Below are 26,650 nucleotides of genomic sequence, written 5' to 3' on the forward strand. Positions count from 1 at the left end.
TCTATTGTTATCATTGGTGCTTCCAATTATATCACTGTATAGTACAGCGGAATAATTAATGCGCTTAATAAAAATACTTTAAATCCATAAATCATATTTCAATCTTTCATAGTTTTTAAATCAAGCATCTTAGAACATATGCATTATTTCATAATAACAATATATTTAAATTATTTTAAAGTTTGTATATATATATATATAATGACCTAATAAAAATATTATTAGTTCCAAGTGAATTAATTATTATTTGCTGTTTAGATAGATTAATATTTATTTATATGAAATTTTCATAATAAAGCAATATTTAAATATTAGTTATTAGTAAAATATTTTATTAGATCATATTTATAGGCATATAATAATAATTATAGTTCTATTTATCATGCTATTTATAATTATTAGAATATAATATGACATGAAATTTTATTAGCATACTTATATTTTAACGATTTTAAAATATAATTTATTTATACATCAAATTATAAAAATTGAACAGATATTGTATATATAGTTCAATTTTTACTGTATTTTAAAAATTTTAGATGCATAAAATTCCATTTACAGATAACGTTGTATTATCGATTCTCGATCGACATTTTATGAACCTATATTTATGATTACCTATTATATATTGCTAATATGTTAATCTGAATATATATTGTAATGTAAAGGAATATTCAAAATAAATTTATTATAATTTATAGCTAGATATTTAGTTTTACTATTATAGTTTAGTTGATATAATGCAATTTATATTAAAATAATATTGAAACAAATAATAGTGACACAAACAAAATGTTTCATCGAATAAAGAAAATATAGTGTTATTCATGATACAATATAGCTATTTGTTAGAAAGTTTTATATATAGGTAATATATATATTCTATTTTAATCATATTATAGAACCCCTTTCATATTAACGGCTATCCCCTTTTTTTAGATGCATATTCAGACGTCATTTCGTGATTAAACACCCGGAAATGATAAATATATCTGATAAAAATTTACAGACCAATATATATTACCAAATTATAAAAAAGTGATAAGAATATAACCCAAAACATCGATTCCAAGGTACAGAACCTCGACCCATAATATGAGTTACCAAAACGCAACCCTAACCTGAAATTCAAAATTATAGCGATTAAAATATTTTTTATTATTAAATAAATGAATGGGATCATAATATATAGAAAGTATATCGCACTTATAGTAGCGAATTACTTAAAATGAAATATAATATATTTGTTTAAATTGAGACTATAGTATTAATCGATAGCTATGAAAGAATTGCAACAATTGTATTATCATATAATATTCCTATATTAATAATTGCATTCTTTATAGTTAAATAGGAATATTAATTCTATAAAATTGCTATTATTATATGTTTTAATGATCATTAATTTAAACAAGTAACAAGCTTGCAATATATTAATTGTACTATTTTACATGAGAATCACACTAAACATTTATAACATTCAAATGGATTTAAAAATAATGAGAAAATATAAACATATTAAAAAAATGGTATGCACAAAAACAAATTCTACTAAAATAATGCATATGGATATGCTTAGCATGAATAAAGAAAACGCCTTTTAAAAAATTAAAAAAGACAAAAAAAACATATAATTTTAATTAATTAAAAAAGTATATAGCTTGAGACATTCGAAAACATATAATCGTTTTCTTATTAATATTATTATTCGATAAAAAAATATATTGTATATAATAGCTTTGCTTTTTGCTCATTGTGATTTTTCAATAGTTATTTTTAGGACTAAATTACTTCATATTTCCTTTATTCATTATTTATTTATTCTATCGTTTTATTTTATTCGTCAACATCACCTTCATTTTCTTCATATTCACCTTGAGTTTCGCCACCTTCACCATCATTTTCTCTATCTCCGAGATATGGTGCAACATTTGGATCTATTTCTACATCGAATTCTTCGTCCCCATTTAGTGTAGCTGCGTCTTCTTCCTGTACTATGCTTATTGTTTGTTCTACTGGCATTTATTGCTTTTTAGGCGGTTCGTATCTTTGAGGTATCTCATGTACTAAAGGGGGACCGTTATATTGTTTGGGTGGTCTATTTTCCATGCGGTGATAATATTCCCTAAGAGGTATAAAATTAACCTTAATCATATCTTCATAATCTTCTTCATATGGTCTAATATAGCATCCTGATACACTGGAATTGTTTTCTCTTCTTGAAAATCCTGTCACTTTATCAATAATCATACCATCGGTTTCTGAGACAAAGAGTTCATCTAATTCCTTCAGGCGTCCTTTGCAACCTTCTAATGTTATTGGAGTAAATTCATCTACAAACTTGATATTTGGAAGCTTAGGGTCAAAATCCACCTTTTCTTGAACTTTAACTGGTGCAGCTGTTGTCGTATGGCTTTTCTTTGGTTTTTTCCTACAGAATCAAAACTAAAAAAAATAACAAAATTAAAAATATATCAAATATTGTTAATTTATTATTATATTTATATACAAGATTAATTAAAACAATTAATATAGGCATATACAATATGATGTATTTTTGTCGTTTTTTCGTATATTACACAACCCGTGGTGGACCTTGAGCCCGAGCTGTTTTTTGGTAAAACTATACTAAATATTATCGACGAAATTATGCCTAATGATATCGCCTTCATCTTCAGTATTGCTTATTTGCAATTATATATAAGTAAAGCTTATTTTGTATTATTCCCCACTTAAATATAAGATTATAAGATTCTATTATATATATACTAGTAATAAAATAAAAAACAAATATAATTGCTACATTTTAATATTTGAACAAGATTAACTCTATCAAATCTTAACTATAGTTTTATAAAATGTTTTTTATAATTAAAAAAATATAATATTTTTTATTTATATAAATTTAATTACTTAAAAATTAAATGAGAATATAAAAAACCGTTATTATATTTTTAGAAAAAATACAACTATATAAAAGTTTATTCCTTTTCCCCCATGGAACTGATAAATTAAATCGATATTTAAATAAATTATTTCGAATCTTGCGTTGAAAATAATACAAAATTATTTTTATTACAAATTTTTAATGTATATTTTTTATTGATTATCTAAGTTGTTTGGCTTAGGGTTATATTGAATTATATATATCATAATATGATCATTTTATGAATATTTTTATTTAACAAAACCTTTCATTTGTATGCTCCATTTTTTAATTTAAATTATACATTCTCCGATAAAACAGTAATAAGCATTTTATATGTGAAGTTATATCTGGTTCATTTTGAGGAATTTGTATACTCTATAATATGGGTGAATTAATCCATATTTTATAATATTAATGAAATAAATCTGTATATATTTTAATATGTAATTATGAGTTGAAAATACCCCAATATAAATCGAAATTCGACAAATCGGCGTTATTTATAACGGAATAAATATTTATGAAAGCATTTTTTATGCCTAAAAAAACATATATTAATAAAAAAGTATATTATAAGAAATTATTTCATTTTCATACAATTCTCACTTTTTTTTTATTTCATTATTTTATATTGTTAAAATTTTAAAACAATTAAAATGTACATATTATGATATATATAATTCAATATAGCCCTCCTAAATACCAAACATTTAAAGAACCGAAACCGGATTAATAATGTAGAGAATACAAGACACGCCACTAAATTCTATATCCTATATGTATTTATTAGTATACAATAACATTTAAAAAAATAATTATTTTTAAAAATCGGATAAGCCCATGACATAAAAAAAATAAATAAATATACAACTAAATAAATAAAATTTTAAAATTATTTACATTTTTTAAATAAATATTAGTTTTTTATACTTTATTGTAGAAAATTATTTGCTTCAATTTTAATTATATTTATGCTACTTTTCGAGTTGTTAATTTTTAATTAAAAAAAATACTAATATATTTTTTAATAATTTGTTTGCGATGTTCAAAATGAATAAGTTTTATACTCAAATCGGTTTATTTCTTTTAAGCATTTTCGTATTTGTGAATAATGAAGCCATTGCAACTGAGCCTGCTACAGGAGAAGGTTCAAAACCCACACCAAAAAGTCGTTATCCTACGTAAGAAAATGCAACAATATATACATATTACAATTTTCATTATGAAATGATAAATATACGCTTGTACAATAATGCTATAATATAAATGCAACTTTATTTTTGTAAATATTAAAAATATTTTCATCTTTATCAACGACAGTACAGAAGAAGTATATGAAAAACACAAGCACCTATTACGTAATTGCAAAAATACTACAAAAGCGATCGAACTTATGGACGAAGCTGTAAAACAGTTAGAATACCATGCTACAGACGTTGATGATTATGAATCTTGTAAATCAGGTTCTAATTTTCGTGAATATTTATATAAAAAAAAACATAAAGATCATACAGTTATTGAAAAAGTTCAATATACAATTAGTGGTTCGGATAAGGTATCAATTAACGAACAATATTAAAGTTATAAACCAAATTAAAATTAAAAAATTATTATAATTTATATACATATATTTCTTTTGTTTCCATTAGTATAATGAAACAATAAACAAGTTATGGGATCCCGATACCCCCAATTCTTTCAATACGGGCATTGTTAAAAGTATACAAAACATAAACAATTAGTCAAATTAACATATTATTGTTACTATTAATTCGACATTTCGTGATTTATTATTTCCATTGTTTTATGATAGTATTTGTTGTTTCCCATGTCTTCAAATCCATAATATTTTATTTTACATAATGCAAAATTATTTTTTTTTGAATAGTTGTCCATGTGTACAATCCAAATTTAGTAATTATACAACAACGTTACGAACAAGATTCTAAGGGCCATCAGAAATATTTTTATGCTTTAGTTACAAAGGCTGAAGTAAGGAAACCATTCCTTTTCTGTTTCGTTATAAATCATATTTCTCACATTATTCACAATAATTTATGCAATCTATTTTTATTAATTTTGTAGGTATCAAAAGACAAAACTGTAATTGCCATGACTTCACCAGATATATATGATCACAACCCTTCCAGTAAAGAATATAAAAACACAATAATAGAAAACGCAAATTTATTCAAAGCTAACGTAATTCCTGACGACGATATCAAAAATGGAGAATTAGAAAAAGTATTTGTGAACTTAGCTGGATACCTCATTGAAAAAAAAGGCGATAATCTTGAAATAACCTATGTCGAATCTGTAAGTGATATACAAATTTTAATAACATGATAATTTTCAACAGTTGTTTAAATAAATGCACACATTTATAATATATACTATAATTTGCAAAAATTTAAACATTTTATATATTTACTCATTTATGTTTTTTTTTCTTAGATTGACGGCCATTCTACCTTTTAACAAAATGCGTTATTGGAAAAGCTTTTGATTGTCCATTCATATATATTTTTCAGCACCGTAATATTAGGAAATTTATGTTAGCAATACGATTTATTTTCATGCATAATGGTTGGTTTAAATTACCACCAAATGTGGTTTTTTTGTTTTAAGAATGTTTTCTTCGTGTATAATTCGTTTATGTCTTTTAATATTAGAATGCATCTATATGTATTTATTTCATAAAAATTTCAAATGTAAGCATTATAGTTTATAAAAAATATTTCATTATGGCAACATTTTCATATTATTATGATAATTTATTTTTTATACTAAAAATTGATAAGTTGTTTTGTCTTTTACTATTTCTGTGATTTTAAATGTTCTTATAAACCAAATAATTTTCATTAAAAATTCTATATTTTATTAATTCTATGATAAAATAATACAATTTTAAGTTAAAGCTGGTTCATTAAGCACTGATAATATAATACTCGTTAATATGGAATAATAAAAAGACATTTAATATAATTTCAGCTTTAATTTTTTTTTTATTATCCAATTTTCTATAATATAAAACCACATATTCCAAATTGGATCTTTAACAAATATATAACAATGATTCCTTTATGGTGCATTATTATATGCCATTTATTTATTATTCATTCAATAAAACAAATTTCCTATTATTTAAACTTGTTACTTTTGATTAGTGGTAATAATAAACTTTTAGAAACAATATAAGCTGGTTTGCCATTATAGTGCATATTGCTACTTAAAGCCTAAGCATATTATATACTACATATTTTATAATAAAATATTTAGCTCATATAGAAAACTATATTTTTATTTAAATTATTAATAAAATTAATAATATATGGCTTTGTAATGTTAATGTTACTGCATTAAAATTATACTTAAGTGTAAATTATAATAATTATTTATCTTCTGTATCTTTTCATTTTTAATAATATATATATCAACGTATTCAAATCAAATGAATTTAATGATTTTTTCGTGTTTAATACTTTATCCATTGCTATCATTATTGTGTCCTGCTATATCGCTGTATAGTACAACGGGGAAATTAATGCCTTAATAAAAATACCTTAAACCGATCAGCAATTTTACGTGTTTCATAGTTTTAAAATTAAGCATTTTAGAACATATATATTATTTCGTAATAACAATATATTTTTATTTTTTTAAATTTTGTGTACATATAATAACCTAATATAAATATTATTAGGCCAAATAAAATTAAAATTAATATTTAACTATATGAAGCTTTCACAATAAGACAATATTTCAATATTAGTTATTAGTAGAGTATTTTATAAGATCATATGTTTATACATATAATAATAACGATATTTTATCTATCATATTATTTATAACAATTAGAACAAAATATGATATAAATTTTATTAATATACTTATATTTTCTTTTTTAACTATTTTAAAATATAATTTATTTATACATCAAATTATAAAGCTTGAACAAATATTGCATATATAGCTCAATTTTTACTGTATTATTAAAAATGTTAGATGCATAAAATCCCTTTTATAGATAACGTTTGTATTGTCGATTCTCGATCGACATTTTATGAACCTATATTTATGATTACCTATTATATATTAGTATTATGTTTAATTAATACTAAACATATACATATTAACCTGAAGTTATATTATAATATAGATAAATGCCCCCAAAGAATCGAATTATATATTATAACTTCATATATAAGATTATTATATTGCTCGATTACAAAATACAATTTAAATCAAAATGATAATGGTACAAATAATGTGTTTTACTAAATAAAATGTTTCATCAAATAAAGAAGCATACTGTGTTATTCATGATTCAATATAGTCCCTGATTAACAGGTCTTACATAACAAATAATAAGAGTTCTTATATATAGTTAGCCAACAATTAGAAATAAAATATGAAGTATAATATTTCCACATTAATATATACAACCAAATTGTATGAATGTATTATAGCGTATGGAAAGTATGTTGTGCAACCCCTTTCATATTAATGGCTACATTCCTTTTTTAGTTCATATTTGAACTTCATTTCCGGATTAAACATACGAAGATGGTACATAATTTAATTAGTATTCAAAGATCAATAAATATTATCAAATTATAAGCAAATTAATAAAAGTATACTCTTACCCCCCAAAATAAAAATTCCATTGAGCAAAGCGATAACCCAAAGTATAGAACCTTGACCCATAATGCAAATACATGACCCATGATACATAACTTTGACCCATAATGCATGAACACCTCGGCATCAAGAATATTAAAATTAAAAATTAAATTAATTTGATGTATGCATTATATATTTCTTGGTTTTACAGCATTATGCTTCATTATTTTATTTTTATATTTTATTTATTTGGATTTTTTTTATTTTATATGTACCATATTTTGCCATTAAAAGGAAATTTATAATTTGTTTTAATTTATAAAAAAAAACTGGGCGCCAATATTACCACCAATAAATAATTTTTATAAAATTGACAATTTTGCTACAAAAATTTTATTTAGTAAAATTTGTATTAAAAGTGACAAAAAAAATCACAGAATATGCGATTTTCATAATATAAATTTTATCAAGTTATTGTTATAACGAGGTAGAATATATTTTTATTATAGTAGTATTATTAATATGTAAAATTAATTGTATTCCTCAGATTAAAATAAATTATTTCAATATTTAAAAATATAATAGACATACTTTATATTAAAAACTATGCATTATCAAATAAATGAAAAAATAGCAAAACAAATATTTTAATATACTTATTAATGTAAGTATATATGTAATTACATACGTAATGGGATCTTTTATAAATTTTAAATTGAGTTTAATCAATTGTAAATATATAAACTTGCGTATTCACAATGACGTATATTAAAAATATAATTTATTATATGATATAATTAAAATTATTTTTAGATATTATAATATTAATGAAAATATTGATATTATTTATGAAAGCTTCTGCTATTGACGTCGTTTTGTGATTGAATTATTTAAATAAAAAATATATTAAACTTATAAATCTGATAAAAGCATACATTTTTTTGTTTAAATAATAGTTTTTTATACTTTATTGGAAAATTTTATTTGCTTCAATTTTAATTATACTTTTGCTATTTTTTGAGTTAATTTTTAATTATAAAAAATACTAATATATTTTTTAATATTTTGTTTGTGAAGTTCAAAAATGAATAAATTTTATTTTCAAAATGTTTTTTTTCTTTTAAGTATTTTTGTATATGCAAATAATGAAGCCCTTGCATCTGAACCGGATCTAAGAAATCATAATATGGGCGGATTACTGTATAGCCAGCCTACGTAAGAAAATGCAAAAATATATACATATTACATGTTTCATTATGAAAATATTAAATGTACGCCTGTGCAACAATGCTATAATATAAATACAATGCCTTTGTTTTTGTACGCATAAAAAATATTCCAATTTTTATCAATGATAGACCAGAAGAAATATATGAAAAAAACAAGCACCTATTATGTGCCAATCCCGACGAAACTAGAGAAGCAGTCAAACTTATGAACGAAGCTTTATTACATTTAGTATATCATGCTAAAAATGATGATAATTATAAATCATATCGAGCAAAATTGAAATTTGCTACGATTGCCCATAAAAAAAAACATGAAGACAATACAGATATTCTAAGAATTAATTTAAAAATAAATGATCCAGATCAGGTATCAATTAACGAACAGCATTAAAAGTTATAAACCAAATTAAATTTAAAAAATCATTATAATTTATATTCATATATTTCTCTTTGTGTCCATTAGTACAATTATTCAATAAACAAGGTATGGAATCCCGATATCCCCAATTCTTTCAATACTGGCTATGTTAAAAGTATACAAAACATAAATAATTAGTCTAATTAACATATTATTGTTACTATTTATTCAGCATTTCGTGATTTATTATTTCCATTGTTATATGATACTATTTATTGTTTGTCACGTCTTCAAGTTCATAATATTTTATTATACATAATGCAAAATTATTATTTTTTTTAAAAGTTGTCCGCGTGTACACCCCCAATTTAGTAATGATACAACAACGTTACAAACAAGATTCTAAGGAACCTCAGAAATATTTTTATGCTTTAGCCAAAAGAGCTGAAGTAAGGAAACCTTACCTCTTCTGTTTCATTATAATCGTATTTCTCATATTGTGACACGCAATTTATTTAAATACACTTTATTAATTTTGTAGATATCAGACAACGCAACTATAATTGTCATGACTTCAGCAAATATAAATGATCACAACCCTTCCAATAAAAAATATGAAAACACACTAATAAAAAACGCAAATTTATTCACAACTGAAATTGATTCTGAAGATGATATTAGAAATGGAAAATTAGAAAAAGTATTTGTGAACTTAGCTGGATACCTCATTGAAAAAAAAACTGATCATATTGATGCCCTCTATGTCGAATCTGTAAGCGATATACAAATTTTAATAACATGATAATTTTCAACAGTTGTTTAAATAAATGCACACATTTATAATATATACTATAATTTGCAAAAATTTAAACATTTTATATATTTACCCATTTATGTTATTTTTTCTTAGATTGACGGTCATGCTACCGCTTAACAAAAATGCATTATTGGAAAAGCTTTAGATTATTTTTCCCTTCATATATATTTTCAGCATCATAATATTAAAAGATTTATGTTAATAATATGATTTATTTCCAGGCATAATGGTTGCTTTAAATTACCGTCATAGGTGTTTTTTTTGTTTTAAGAATGTTTTCTTCGTATATAATTTGTTTATGTATTTTAATATTATAATGCATATATATGTATTTATTTCATAAAAATTACAAATGTAAACATTATAATTTATAAAAAATATTTCATTATGGCAACATTTTCATATTATTATGATAATTTATTTTTTATACTAAAAATTGATAAGTTGTTTTGTCTTTTACTATTTCTGTGATTTTAAATGTTCTTATAAACCAAACAATTTTCATTAAAAATTATATGATAAAAATGCTATTTTAGATTAAAAATGATGATTCATTATACAATGATAATATAATGCTCGTTAATATGGAATAATAAAAAGACATTTAATATAATTGCATCTTTAACCTTTTCTTTATTATCCAATTTTTTATAATATAAAAACACATATTCCAAATTGGATCTTTAACAAATATATAACATTGATACTTTTATAATGTGTTATTATATCTCATTTATTTATTATTCATTCAATAAAACAAATTTCCTATTATTTAAACTTGTTACTCTTGATTAGATGTAATAATAAACTTTTAGAAACAATATGAGTGAAATTATCATTCTAGTGCATATTGCTACTTAAAACCTAACCATATTATATACTACATATTTTATAATAAAATATATAGTTCAATATAGAAAAACTATATTTTTATGAAAATTATAAAATTATTAATAGAATTAATAATATATGAATTGGTAATATTACTGCATCAAAAGTATACTTAAGTATAAATTATAATAATTATTTTTTATCTCTGTATCTTTTCATTTTTAATAATATATAATTAATATATATCAACGTATTCAAATAAAATGAATTTAATGCTTTATCTATTGTTATCATTGCTGCTTCCTGCTATATCACTGTATAATACAACAGAATAATTAATGTGATTAATAAAAATGCTTTAAACTAATTAGCAATTTTCCTTGCTTCATTGTTTTAAAGTATAACATTTTAGAACATATATATTATTTAGTAATAACAATATATTTAAATTATATATTTATAAGTTTGTGTATATATAATAACCTAATATAAATATTATTAGTTGAATAAAATTAATTATTATTTGCCTTCTCAGTCAATTTTATATAATATTTAATTATATGAAGTTTTCACAATACAACAATTTTAAATATTAGTTATTGGTAAAATATTTCACTCGTTTATATATATAGGTATATAATAATTCAAGTTCTATCTATCATATTATTTATAATTATTAAAACTAAATATGATATCAAATTTTATTAATATATCTATATTATATTTTTAACTATTTCAAAATATAATTTATTTATACTTCAAAACTATAAATCTCATAAATTAATAGTGGTTAATTTACTATTATATCTTTATTATAAATAAATTAAAGCGTAAAAAACAAATTCTATTAATACTAATTAATTTTAATACAAATGTAAAGAAAATTCAAAAATTTAATAGTAAATACAATTAAAACTTAAAAAATATTGTATATATAGTTCAATTCTTTATGTGTTACTAAAAATGTTAGAAGAATAAAACGTCTTTTATATATATCGTTGTATTGTCTATTCTCGATCAATATATTCATCATCTACATTTTATGGCTATCTGTTATATATTGGTAATATGGTTAATTAATCTTAAACGAAAATATTAATTCAAATATATATTGTACTGTAGAGGATTTTTCAAAATTAATCGAATTATAACTTATACACTGATATATAAAATTACTATATAGTTCGCTTGGAAAGTTGTAATTTAAATAAAAACGATAATGACACAAATAATAAGTTTTGCTAATTATATATTTTCACCAATCATAAAATGCATAATTCAATATAACTAGGGGGTAACAAATCTTATATAATAAATAATAAGGGGCATTATATATAGTTACTCAACAATTAACAATGCAATATAAAATATAAAGTTATAATATCGCCGAATTTAATATATATGAAAAAATTAAATAAAAATATTATAATATACGGAAAATATGTTATGCAACCCATTTCAAGTTAGCTTATATCATTTTGGGGGTTGCATATTTAGACATCATCTCAAGATTAAGCATATGGGGATGCTACATATATTTAATCAGCATGTTCTGACCATAAATATTATCAAATTATAAAAAATTAAATTATAATATACCCAGAACCCTAACTCAAAACCCAGATTCAGTGAACAAAACAAGAACCCATGATGGATAACCTTGACACCCAAATGATGAACACCTCGACACCAAGAATATTATAATTAAAAAATATATTTTATTATATATATGTACACATATATATATATATATATATATATATATATATATATATATATATATATTTATTTATCGATTTTACAGCTTTATGCTTCATTATTTTATTTGTATTTTTTTAAATTTTATATATACTTTGTTTTACTATTAAAAGGGGATTTATAATTGATTAATTTATAAAAAAAAATCTGGGCACCGATATTACAACCAATAAACAATTTTTATAAAATTAAGAATTATGCTAGAAAATTTTTATTTAATAAAATGTGTATTAAAGTGATGAAAAAAATTACAGAAAGCACGATTTATCATCATATATATTTTATCATACTATTATTATGATGAGGTAAAAAATATTGTTCTAGTAGCCTTAATAATATATAAAATTAGTTGCATCCCTCAGATCAAATTATTGATTTGAATATTTAAAAATATTAGACATGTTTTATATTAAAATATGCATATCAAAGAAATTTCGTAAAACAAACGAAACAAATCGGAAAATAATCATTTTAATATAATTATTGATGTAAGTAATATGTGATTCATACATAATGAGATCATTATAAATTTTAAATTGAGTTTAATCAATTATAAATGTAAAATTGCATATTCATAATGATATATATTAAAAATATCATTTATATAATATAATTAAAATTATTAATTTCCAGATGCTATAATATTAATGAAATTATGAATCATAGTATTTTTGATATTCATTATTTATGAATGGTTCTGTTATTGATTCCGTCTTGTGATTGAATTATTTAAATAAAAAATATATTAAACTTATAAATCTGATAAAAGCATACATTTTGTCATTTAAATAATAGTTTGTATTTTTTTATACTTGATTGGAGAAAATTATTTGCTTCAATTTTAATTATACTTGTCCAGGTTTTCGGGTTGTTAATTTTTAATTAAAAAAATACTAATATATATTTTAATATTTTGGTTGCAAGCTTAAAAATGAGTAAGGTTTATACTCCAATTGTTTTATTTCTTTTAAGCATTTTCGCATATGCGAATATTGAAGCCTTTGCAACTGAGTCTGCTCCAGAAATAGATAAAAAAATCAGATTCAAAAATAGTCATATTACGTAAGAAAATGCATCAATATATGTATTACATATTTCATTATGAGAATATAAATATACGCCTATGCAATAATGTTATAATATAAATATAACACAATTTATTCAAATCGCTTTATTTCTTTTAAGTGTCTCAGTATATATGAATAAAAAAAACCCTGAAACTGAACCGGATCTAAGAGAAGTTGAAAGCCCCACCACCCCAACTCATCATTCTAAGTAAGAAAATACAACAATATATATAATATACTATATATTACATATTTCATTATGAAAATATTAAATATTTGGTTGTACAACAGTGTTATAATATAAATACAATACCTTTATTTTTGCACGAATAAAAATATGTTCATTTTGATAATTGATAGTTCAGAAGAAATATATGAAAAAAACAAGGATCGATTATGTATAGATCCCGAAGAAACTAGAGAAGCAGTCAAACTTATGAACGAAGCTGCAGATCATTTAGTACACCATGCTACAAGTGAAGATGATTATGAATTATGTAGAACAAGTGAAAAATCTAATGTATGCTTATATAAAAAAAAACATAAAGGCGATATAGATGTTGAAAGAATTTATTATGTAGCTAAGGATCAGAATAAGGTATCAACGAATGAGCAATATTAAAGTTGTAAACCAAATTTAAATTAAAAATTGATTATAATTTATATACATATATTTATCTTTGCTTCCATTAGTATGATGAAATGATAAACGAAATATGGGATCCCGATCATGAAAATTTTTTAAATAAAGGCTCTGTTAAAAGTATGAAAAACATAAATAATTAGTCAAATTAACACATTATTGCTATTATTTATTCGTCGTTTCATGATTTATTATTTCCATTGTTATATGATACTATTTATTGTTTCCCATATCTTCAAATTTATAATATTTTATTTTATATAATGCAAAACTATTTTTTTTTTTGAAAAGTTGTCCGTGTGTACAATCCCAATTTAGTATTGATACAACAACGTTACAAAAAAAAAATTGGATCCCGTCAGAAATATTTTTATGCTTTAGTTGCAAAGGTTGAAGTAAGGAAACCTTTCCTTTTCTATTTCGTTATAAATCATATTTTTCATTTTATTCACAATAAATTATTCAATATATTTTTATTAATTTTGTAGATATCAAAAGACAAAACTGTAATTGTCATGGCTTCACCAAATATAAATGATCACAACCCCTCCAGTGAAGAATATAAAAACAAAATCATAGAAAACGCAAATTTATTAAAAATTGACATTGATTCTGAAGATGATATTAGAAAAGGAAAATTAAAAAAAACGTTCGTTAACTTAGCTGGATACCTTATTGAAAAAAAAAAGACGCATGTTGATGTTATCTATGTCGAATCTGTAAGCGATATACAAATTTTAATAACATGATAATTTTCAACAGTTGTTTAAATAAATGCACACATTTATAATATATACTATAATTTACAAAAAAAATTAAACATTTTATTATATATTTATCCATTTACGTTTTTTTTCTTAGATTGAGGGACACGCTTCCATTTATCAGGCACCCATTGTTGGAAAATGTTTTGATTATCATTCCCTTCGTACATAAACATATATTTCATATATATTTTTTAGAGCCGTAATATTAGAAAGTTTATGATAATAAACTATGCGCAATGGATGGTTCAAACTGCCACCATAAAGCATTTTTTATTTTAAGAACGGCTTTTTGTATATTATTTGTTTATATCTTTTAAAATTAGTGTGCATCTATAGGCATTAACTTTGTGAATACTACAAATACAACTGTTATTATTTATGATATTCCTTTCATTTAATGGGTATACCCCTTTTTTTGTTGCACATTTGAACTTTTGAACTTCGTCTCGAGATTAAAGATATGTGGTGGCACATATATTTAATCAACATTTATAGACAAATAAATATGATCAAATTATAAGGAAATTAATAAAAATATAGCTATGATCCAAAATATGGATTCCATAGAACAAAAATATAACATATAGTATATATCTCTGACCCATAATATGTGTTTCCCAACCCCCAACTCTAAATCCTGAAGAAGATGCCAATAATATAATTCTTGATTTAAATACGAGCCAAAATATGCTTAATCATTTAATACAGCAAAATTTAAATATCCCAAACAATTTAAGAAATAGAAAACAGCGTATGCAAAACCATACTGTTTTACATACTATTAATAGGCACTACGAAGCAATACAAACATAACATTCTTGCAAATATCATCATGATCTTAATGATGCAAAAAATATATATAAAAATTGTCAATACTCAAGCTCAGATAGAAAAGGTTTTTCCCAAACAAGAAATGCAGGGAATGCTGTTAGATATGCCGAAGCAACTGAGTTTGGCTTAGTAGTATGCTATGCAATTATAAAATTCAAAAAAATGATAAAGATGAAATGGATTTAGATGAATCTGAAGGTTTTATGATGGGACTGAAAATGGGGATTTTGAAAGAAAAGATAAGTTATAGAAATAAGTATGAACGAAAATTTATGATTTAATTAAAAATCAATTGTTTATAAAAGTTAATATTATAGTGAATTTACAGCTATAGATAACAAAAAGTATTTTATATGGATATTTTCCATATTAATACAACAATTCTATGTTTAAAATATATTTTTGGTTCCACATATAAATGCTAATTGCTATATATGTGAACATATTTATAATACCAAATTAATGCGTCAGAGAGTACTATAATTACTTACAGAATAAAATCACACACCTTAAAAAAAATGATCATTATGTTTGTTAAACATTTGCAATCATATTTTTTTTTTCAATTCTTATTATATATAATATTTGTTTTGCATATAAAAACACATTTTATAATTTCCACTAATTTCCATAAAGAAATTTTTATCAATATTATTAAGGATACATAATTTTTATAAACTTAAGAAGTACATTACATTTTATTTAGTAAATTTAAAATAATAAAAAAAATCACATAAAATGGAATTTATCATGATATAGTTTTATGGTGAATTAGCAAATATGATTTTATGGAGGTTGCACATCAACAAATTATTCATGCATAAACATAATACAATTTCTTGCTTAAATTATTTTTTTTTAGTATTTAAAAATAAAGAATTATGCTAAAAGGCTTAAAAAATGAAATGCACAACAAAATTATTATTTTCATATTATATTGTTTATTCATTAATATATTTATATATAATTATATTAAAATTACACAAATCAATTGCATATTCAAAAAAAATATGTTTATATTTTACCTTTACATTTTAAATTACCGATATTCTATTAGGTAATATCATTGGTCGTATGCATATAATATTTTTTCGATGCATGTAAATATATATAATTACACGAATAATAAAATATTTTATAAATTTTAGTTAATGAACTATAAAAATACAAAACATGTGTATTCATAATTCAACATATTAAAATATTATAATATATAAAAATAAATAATTTTAATTATTATATATATTATATTAATAAATTACAAATAATGCTGATTTTTAACATTCATTATTTATGAACGTTTCGGCTATTGATGTTGCTATATAGTCGAACTATTTAAATATAAAATTTATAAATCTATAAATAGTATGCACACTAAACAATTATATAAATTTATCGTTTAAATATCATTATATATCTTTAATAATATTAGTTTGTTTATCTTTCTTGAATGTCTTTTTTGTTTTTAATTTTTAATTTTTAAAAAAAATACTAATATATTTTTTAATGTATTATTTATCATGTCCCCAAATAACAAAGGATATAGCAATATTATGTTTTTTCTTTTAATCCTGCTCATATATGTGAGTAATAAGGTCTTTGCAAATGAATATATTATAGTCAATGATATACCACGTAATACTGTTCGAAGAAGGAATACTTCGAACAATGATAGTTTACGCAAAACCACTTTACTCAACGCTACTCTAGCCAAAGAATCAGCAGACAATATTGAGTAAGAAAATATGCCAATATATATTCACATTTAATATAACTATGGATTACACGTCTCATTATGAGAATATTATATTGTGGAAATGCACACATGCATAACATTGGAAACCCCAAATGATGCTTTATAAATATTTTTCTTTTTTTATATATTAGAAATAGATCCATTTTGGCTAATAAACGTTTGAATGAAATACATGAACAACCCGCCTCCATAATATGTACCAATCCTGAAGAAATTAGAAAAACAACAGAAATTATTAACGATGCTGTATCAATTTTACGATACCATGCTACAAATGAAGACAACTACAAATTACAGCACAAATACGATAAAGATGCATTGATATATTCTAAGAAGCATGGAAATACAAACATCGAAAAACTTAATCTTATAATCCGAAATCCCAATAAGGTATGAATTATCGAACAATATTTTTTAAGTTTAAAATTAATTAAGTTAAAAAAATTATTATACATTTTTACGTTTTTTGGTTTCATTAGTATAATGGTATAGTAAACAAACTATGGAATCCTTATGGCCCCAATGATTCCAACGATTCCTTTATTAGCGGTATATAGAAAAATTAATAGTTAATAAATTTAATATATGATTATCATTCTTTATTAGACGCTTATTGTTTGGTTATTATCAATGCCTATGTTGTTGTTTATTACCTTTCTTTATATTAAATTTCATAATATTTTAATTTGTATCTATGCAAAATTATTATTTTTTAGGAAAAGTTGCCCGTATATACAGTCCCAATTTACTAATGATAGAACAACAAATCATAAGCCCTACCCAACAAAACTTAGACCCTGCTCACCAAACCCATGAATGTGTTTATTCTTTAGCCTCAAAAATTGACGTAAGGAAATAAAATTGTCTTTTTCCCCATAGAAATTGTGTTTTCCGTATTACATCATATTTTATACAAAATTTTTTTTATTCATTTTGTAGGAATCAGAAGACACAACAGTAATTGTCTTGGCTTCAGCAAATATGAATGAAATCAACTGTTCCGATAAAAAAACTTATAAAAACAAAGACTTGGAAAGAAAAGCATTATCAAATATTAGCAATTCTTCTGAATCGAATATTAAAGAAAAGCCTAAAAAAACGTTTAACTTATCTGGGTTTTTCATTAAAAAAGAGCAAAATTACATCAATATTACTTATGTTAATGCTGTAAGCAATATAATAATTTTATTCCATCATTTATTTTTTATACTCATTTTAGCATTTGCCAAAAATGTGTCCGCTTTATAAACATACATATTTATAATATATGACATACACCTCTTCAAATTGGAATATTTATTTTACTCATTTTTTTTTGTAGATGGATGATAGCAAATCTTCCCAACGTTACTATATTAAAAAAGCTAAAGCATCAAACATAGCATTTTACCTCCGCTTAGCCGAAATATTTGCGAAGAGCTAAATGCATATTCCGTATAATAGTTTTTTTATCAGTTTAATACTTCAATATATATATTGATAAATTTAATTTATTTTTATGGATGGTATCTATTTTAGTTTACACCACAAAATATATTTTTTTTTGTTAAGAAAGGTAGTTTATATATAATATGTTCATCTCCTTTAATATAAGGATTTTCTACATCTATTATAATTTATGAAATGCATTTTCTGTATTACTTTCTTTATATTCATGTTTTCTACTTTTTTTTGTTAAAAATATATAATTTTATGTTTTTATTGTTTTGTGCACTTTAATTATTATTATTAAACTTAAAATTTTGATAAAAGTTTGTTATTTCCGAATATAAAAATGTCTTAAAGTATATTTATCGCCTTTATCTGGGTCAAATATGAATGCTTTTTTCCATCTCTCTTTTTTTTTCTTTTGAATGGGACCTTTGAAAGGGTTTCCGAGACCCAAATAATGAATACTAATATAAAAATTTTAAAAAACGTATAATTTATTTATATAACAACCATAAGCATTATATTGATAAAACTAATTTACAACCTTTTTAATTCATTAATTATAAAGCAAATCAAATGCTTATCATATTACATACAAAATTTATAGGCAAAAAATGGCATACGCAAAATTTTATAATGCTTTTATTTTCATACAAATTGCAATTTAAAGAAATCGTGATATATATGCTTTTTATAGCTTTTTACTTATACATATATAAATCATTTTTATTTTCAATGTATTCACTTTATGTCTAGAGATGTTGTTCGTTTATATTATTTTTAGGCATTATTTAAAATAATGTCTTAAATACATGTATGCATGAATAAATTTAAATATGTCTATTTGCCCACTTAAAGTCAATAAAAGGAATATACATGTATGCTTTGTTTTTATAGTATCATATTTCTTATATTATCATACAACTGAGTTATCATACCTCAAATAGGAAATATCATTGATTTCCTTTATTTTTCATGTAGTTTATGTAATTTAAAGCATTTATAACTATAATTCTATTATTTATGCTCTGAGCATGAATTAATTATACATTATATACAATCAAATTAAATTAGCTTTTTTCTATAATACTTTAAATGCCAATTATATTTTGCATATATACAAAAAAATATTCATAAAATTTCAGAAAAGTATACATCACCGATTTATACATATTATATAAAAGACTAATACAATGATATTACGCCATTTAAATATTTTTTCCACATTTTGAGTTTCTTTATTGTGTATTTTAACGATATGCACATATTTTTGTTATACTCTCATAAATAAATTCATTAATAAGGTTTGTCTTTTTTTGTTACACCTTACAAAACAGTTTTGGGCCTATACATTTTTTCATAGATATGCTTATTTTATTATTAATTTTTTAATCTTAAATGCTACTAAATTATATAATAATATTAATAAGTATGCATAAATATTTATTGCATTTTTATTTTTTATTATTACAATACTTAATAAGTTGCATAGGCAAATCAATATTATATCAAATTCTAAATAATTCAATCCACTGCCAACTCTCGTTTGAATCCTAGTATAAAACAGTATAATGGGCTTAGGTGTAATAATTGATTTTTCAAACAAAAAATTGGATTTGGGAAATTTTAACATATATTATTAAATATAATTGCAAATTTATATGTATAACCGAGAATTATATTCTTGGTACACATATATTTATGTTTGTGTGATTATCTATCTATGTATTGTGTGTATTTGTTAAGATTAAATCTTACATAAAGCATTAATCATATAAAGAATAATTTTTAAAAATGAAGAGACGAACAAAATATACATTTAAAACCTTGAAAATTTTGTATATTATATATGATGCAGTATGAATGTAATTTTTTTTCTTTTTTTTTCTTATGCTCCTTACACATTTTATGATACAAAATTTGTCCGCATAAAATTATTTTGCAAGATAAAAAAATAATTTTTTTTTATAAAAATATATGTAAAAACTTAAGAAAAAAAATATAAAATGTATAATTTATTATTTGAGCCATATTAATTTTACACACAGTTGTATATCAATATTTGTATCCTTTTGATAATAAAATAAATCCTCATATGTTCCATTTAATGCCATTTTTTTTAAATTATAATTTTAAGCATAATTTTTTTTCATTTTAAAACAGTGTAAAATTTAATACAAATAAACATTTTTGTTAAAATACATCATTTAAATCATTCCCTTTTTTATTTTGAGAACCATTATATTAATATATTTTTTCCTCTTTTCCTCTTCGCTTTTTCAAAAAGGAGATATTTAATTTATGAAGCCTTCTCACCATTTAAATAATAAAGGATAAAACAATATAAAGGAGGAAATATAAAATGAAAAATGACAGAAAATGACCCCTCAAATTTCTTAAAACAAAGAATAAGCAATCTGAAAAATATATTGGCTAAGGAAAATGAGATGCCTAAAATTGATCAAATCTTTAAATATGAATTAAAAACCAACTTCACAGAAATAAATGATTTATTACATTATATGAATGGAATAATTTATAAAAATTTGGACACCTTTCAAAAGTTAAAGCTTCTGTATTCTTATGATGATAACAACTGTTACAATAATACAGGCATTAATCAAAACACTTTTTTATTTTTATTAAAACAAAAAAGTAAATTCAGAGAAAAGTATATAAATGAAAATTACATGGATTATTTAAGAACAAACCCATTAATTTTTGTTGACACACTTAATCAATTATTAATAATACCAGGAATCAATTTTGAATTTAAAGTTTATAACTTTGATGAAAAGGTCAATAAATTTTTTGTTAAAAAACCAGACATCAAAATTAATAGTTTATATAATCCATGCTTTATTAAAATAAAAGAGTCTAATTTTAAAAATATTGTTAAAATAAATCGGAAAGTAGAAAAAAATCCTAAAAAAAATGAACACCAAATCGAACATTATTTTGCTAAAAGAAATTCGGTACCTTCTATCACACAAATATCAAAAATCGAATGCGATTCAAAAGAAGATAATCTCATTTCTAAAGATGATTTAACAATAGCAACTAATTCATCATGCAAAAATGATGATGCTGATTTAAGCAGTAATAATGAAACAAAAATATATAATGAAGCTTGTGATAAAGGTGAATTAGATGATAGTCTTAATAGCATCAAACAAGATAGCAATAGTACCACAAAAAAACATAGTAATGAAAGTGTTAATACTATCGATGATAAGGAAATAAAATATGATTGTAGAAAAGAAAAAAAACCACGACGAAGTTTTAGCATTTCCACTAATGCAGAAAGTAATATCAAAACTAATACTAAAAAAACGAAAGGCAACTATAATAATAGTGTAAAAAGGAAATACGATAAAGTTTCGGGTTGCAAAAAATTAAAAAAAGGTGACGAAGAGGAAATTGATGAATGTGAGGAAGAAGATGATGAAGAAGGAAATAGCTTAAATAATGATGGGTCAACCAAACAAAGTATACACACATTTTATGATTTAATAAACGAATACGAAATATATATAAACAATGCTAAATGTTACATTATTTTTGATTTAAAAGGTTATTATAAAAATTTAGATATCATGAAAAAGTTAAAAAAAAATTTAGAAGATTTAAAAAGGCCAACTAATGATTTCAAAAAAATTATAGACAAAAAAACTTTTAAGTCATATAGGGATAAAATTGAATTTGTAAAACGATTTAAAAAGTTTATTATTCCAAACTTTCGATTAGAAAAGATAAGAAAACAAAGAAACCATCTAATTATTGTTGAATTAATGTCTAAGATACAAAATCGATTAATAATAAAAAGACTGAACCAAGAATTAACTAACAAAGTAAATCTTGAAAATTTAATAAATGATGTGCTCAAAATGTTTTCCGTCTTTGTGGAAAATATGAAAGACGAAAATGTTAAGAAATTTTATACGAATATGATTAATACTTATTTTCGTAATAAAAATATATCTTCTGTCGATTTTAAAAATTTAATACAATTATTTAAAAAAAAAGAGGAACACGAAAAAAGTCAAGAATTTTACGATTTGTTTCAAAACGATTTGAATTATTTAGATAAAAACAAAACTCAATGTGATGAAATAGAAGAGAAGATTAGTTCCTTAAAATATCTAATTTTAGAATCAATATTAAAAGAAAAGCAATTAGAAAGATCCGTTAACAGATTATTGTTAAACCATGAACAATCAAAATATGGATATTTCTATAAAATAGACCAAAGTGATGAAAATACATTAGATACTACTGAATATGGAAAATTGTTAGAAAACTTTTCTAAAGAGCCCATAAACTTTTATACAATTTTAAGTAAACGAAATTTAGATAAACATGCATATCATGATATTAGAAATTTTAATTATAAAAAAAAAGATATCGATATGTCAAAACATGATGCAACTAATTCAAGTAATAATCAAGGAAATTATAAAAAAAATAAACAATTTTTGGATAATTGTAAATTCAATATGGATTGTAACCAAAGAAAAGACGAAAATAATAATTACAATATAAATGGGCAAATAACTTCTAGTAATAATCCTGAAAATAACGATAACAATTCGTCATGCAATATAAAAGATTCAGTATTAATTACAAGTGACAAAAAAACAAATAATAGTGATTGCCAAATAATTGATAATAATAATATGCTCAATTGCCAAAAATATATAGGACAAAATAAACCACAAAATGAGAATAACTACAATACAAATGAATATTATAAATGCAAAATTAAAAAAATACAAACCGATACATCAAATGAAAAAAATAATGAAAAGAATTTTGTACCGAAATATGATTTTGATAAAAAACAAAATTGCGCACAAATAGATGAAAATAAAAGTATTGACAAATCGGTTACAACCAATGATAGCGATCCTGTAACCCAACATTGTAGTCACCAAAATACGAGCCAAATAAACGGCTGTATTGACACAAACAAAAATATAAAAGAATCTCACTTTAAAAAATCAAATAGCTATGAAGACAAAAGGCAAATAAATCCCAAAACTAAACATAAATTCGAACGAGACGATCCCGTCATTGAATGTGGATACGAACTAGAAACAGATATAATTAGATCAATATGTGAAAAAAAAAAATTCACTTTTGCTAATGAAAAACAAGAAAAAATAAATAATGAAATATTTTATAAAGTATTTGAGCAATATCCATATAGTTTTTTTTCTAAATCAGTCAAAAATTATAATGCCATTTTAAATGAAAATGAAGAGGAATCTGAATTGTCATGGTTGACAATGTTAAAAAAGAAAAGTCATAATAGATCTATTTTACCACCAAGCAGAGATACATTTAGAGACGGAACCCATTTTTCTAATTGTCGGGCAACTGAACACACATTAAAATTTTTCTTGTCGCTTTTATCATTGCTAACAAAAGGAGACATCGACATCAATTTAAAAAAGTATTTGAAAAAAAATATCCAATTTTTAAATACCGAATTATTCAGTATGAAACTTAATTTAGATAAAAAAAGAGCTATACTTGAAAAACGATTAGATCATTTTAATTTTCAAGAGAATTCGGAATTTTCATTTTATAACCCATTAAAAATGAACATAAGAATGATGAACTTAATAGGGCGAGGAGGTTTTGCTGAAGTATGGGAAGTTTTTGATTCCATAAATTTAGAAATGTATGCGGCAAAAATTCATAAGATTGAACCAAGTATGACAAATGAAATCAAAAATAAAATAATTCAAAGAGCAGAAAATGAAATAAATATACATATACATTGTCATAGACACATCTTCATTGTAAAATTAGAATTTTTCTTTGTTTTTGGATCCGCAACTAATTTGTTAGTTGGTATGGAGTTATGTGATGTTGATTTAGATAAATATATTAAATATCATGGCCCAATTAATGAACTATTAGCATTATCATGGATTAAACAAATATTACTTGGATTATTATATATGAAAAATTTACCTACAGGTAAGGTTCATCATTGCGATTTAAAACCAGCTAATCTTCTTATAAAGGATGGAATAATAAAAATATCTGACTTTGGATTAGCTAAGTTAATTCTACCTGATACTTATCAATATTATAATGGTGGTGGAACTTTATATTACCAACCCCCTGAATGCTTAAAACCCAAAAGAAATTTACTTATAACAGATAAAATTGATATATGGTCATTGGGGTGCATTCTTTATGAAATGATTTTTTGTGAAAGACCTTTTCAATTTAATTACCTTGAAAAGTGTTCAAAAGAGTTATTAGTTAATAAAATGAAGCGAGGTTTATCATACCCCAAAATTAATCAACATATATCAAAAATAACTTTAAATTATATAGAATACTTACTAAATTTTGATCATGAATCCCGACCATCGATAGAAGAAGCCCTAAGCTACCCGATTTTTAATTATTTTAACATACCTTAATGATTTTATTCTTAATACATTAATTAAAAATTTGAATTATGTGTTATTACCATTTCATATGTATATATATTTTATTTTTAATGATTTTTTTTAAACACAATATGTATATATGCACATGTCCTTTATTGCAATACACTATTTATGATAACCACTATAGTATGTATCACATGTGTGTATCTCGACAAATATATATATTATATATGCAATTTTGATTGGTCAAAATATGTAAAAATAAAACTTAAAAATGTCTTTTAATTTAATATAATATACGCATTTTCTCAGCATGCCAAGCCAATAAAATTTTTGACGGATGAACATTTCTACTGTAAATGCATATAGTTCCTATGTTTTAATTTTCGTTTAGTTATATTATTAAATCTTTTAAAATTTATTTTATCGATCTATTGATATTTCTCGATTGGTACTTTTTTTTTGTGGGGAACGTACCCCATTAATTCCCAAATCTATTGCTTAAAAGAAATGAATAGTAATATATATTTTTTTATTTAAATATAACTACACTAAAGCTTATTTTTGTGTGAGGTTTTGCAATCATTAGAAATATAATTTTTTTTTTTTATGAGAAGAACTTATATATGGCCAATGGTGAAAACTAAATAATAAAACTTATACTATATCGTAAGAGTGGTATATAAAAATTATAGATATTATCAAAATGGACGATAAATATTATATTAATTTTTTTTTGCAATTTTCCATTTTTTAAAAATATAAAAGAAACAATTTTTATATACACATAATTAATTTAAATAGTCGAATAATAAAAAAAAAATTTCGCAACATTTAAATGATATTTTTATATAGAAAAATTATTTGATGAATTATTCTCCATCTAAATATAGCATATTAATAAATGTATGCATAATAAGTATATATCTTTAATTAATATTTTCACGAACAATATATAACCTCTTCAATACCATATAATAAACTTTTAAATGATAAAATATTTTAAAAATGTAATTTCCAAAAAAAAAAATAAAAGAAATCAACAAATCACATGTCCTTTATCCTTATATAATATGTATGTAATTATAATCCTAGTGATGCACTAAAATTATATAAGATAATTTTACAGGATTTTTTTACTTTTTCAAAAAAGCAAATCGTTTTTTTTTCTTTTTTTTAAAAATATAAATTTAT

At 22.5% G+C, this 26,650-nt stretch overlaps 5 protein-coding genes and 1 pseudogene across 5 annotated transcripts, besides 1 other annotated feature; 5 read left to right on the plus strand and 1 right to left on the minus strand.

Moving 5' to 3' along the window:
* Positions 1-1,839: 1,839 nt before the first annotated feature.
* PCHAS_0701800 lies at positions 1,840-2,675 on the minus strand (annotated as a pseudogene).
* Positions 1,840-2,675: a sequence feature (erythrocyte membrane antigen 1, pseudogene).
* Positions 2,676-3,982: 1,307 nt separating this feature from the next.
* Positions 3,983-5,410, plus strand: PCHAS_0701900 (fam-a protein; the record flags this gene model as incomplete). Its single annotated transcript, XM_016797578.1, has 6 exons — positions 3,983-4,113; positions 4,253-4,487; positions 4,582-4,651; positions 4,821-4,924; positions 5,018-5,248; positions 5,387-5,410. The coding sequence occupies 6 exons, from the start codon at positions 3,983-3,985 to the stop codon at positions 5,408-5,410; spliced, it is 795 nt and encodes a 264-aa protein (XP_016653516.1).
* Positions 5,411-8,639: 3,229 nt separating this feature from the next.
* On the plus strand, positions 8,640-10,076 carry PCHAS_0702000 (fam-a protein; the record flags this gene model as incomplete). Its single annotated transcript, XM_016797579.1, has 6 exons — positions 8,640-8,770; positions 8,914-9,151; positions 9,248-9,317; positions 9,488-9,591; positions 9,684-9,914; positions 10,053-10,076. 6 exons carry the CDS (start codon positions 8,640-8,642, stop codon positions 10,074-10,076), a joined length of 798 nt encoding a protein of 265 aa, XP_016653517.1.
* Positions 10,077-13,479: 3,403 nt separating this feature from the next.
* Positions 13,480-15,194, plus strand: PCHAS_0702100 (fam-a protein; the record flags this gene model as incomplete). Its single annotated transcript, XM_016797580.1, has 7 exons — positions 13,480-13,610; positions 13,734-13,823; positions 13,976-14,213; positions 14,309-14,378; positions 14,550-14,653; positions 14,747-14,977; positions 15,120-15,194. The coding sequence occupies 7 exons, from the start codon at positions 13,480-13,482 to the stop codon at positions 15,192-15,194; spliced, it is 939 nt and encodes a 312-aa protein (XP_016653518.1).
* Positions 15,195-17,409: 2,215 nt separating this feature from the next.
* Positions 17,410-19,035, plus strand: PCHAS_0702200 (fam-a protein; the record flags this gene model as incomplete). Its single annotated transcript, XM_016797581.1, has 6 exons — positions 17,410-17,591; positions 17,744-18,002; positions 18,092-18,161; positions 18,329-18,459; positions 18,552-18,779; positions 18,934-19,035. The coding sequence occupies 6 exons, from the start codon at positions 17,410-17,412 to the stop codon at positions 19,033-19,035; spliced, it is 972 nt and encodes a 323-aa protein (XP_016653519.1).
* Positions 19,036-21,412: 2,377 nt separating this feature from the next.
* On the plus strand, positions 21,413-25,486 carry PCHAS_0702300 (serine/threonine protein kinase, putative; the record flags this gene model as incomplete). Its single annotated transcript, XM_016797583.1, has 1 exon — positions 21,413-25,486. One exon carries the CDS (start codon positions 21,413-21,415, stop codon positions 25,484-25,486), a length of 4,074 nt encoding a protein of 1,357 aa, XP_016653520.1.
* Between the last annotated feature and the right edge of the window lie 1,164 nt (positions 25,487-26,650).

The sequence above is a fragment of the Plasmodium chabaudi genome (genome assembly GCF_900002335.3).
Source record: "Plasmodium chabaudi chabaudi strain AS genome assembly, chromosome: 7".
NCBI lineage: Eukaryota > Apicomplexa > Aconoidasida > Haemosporida > Plasmodiidae > Plasmodium > Plasmodium chabaudi.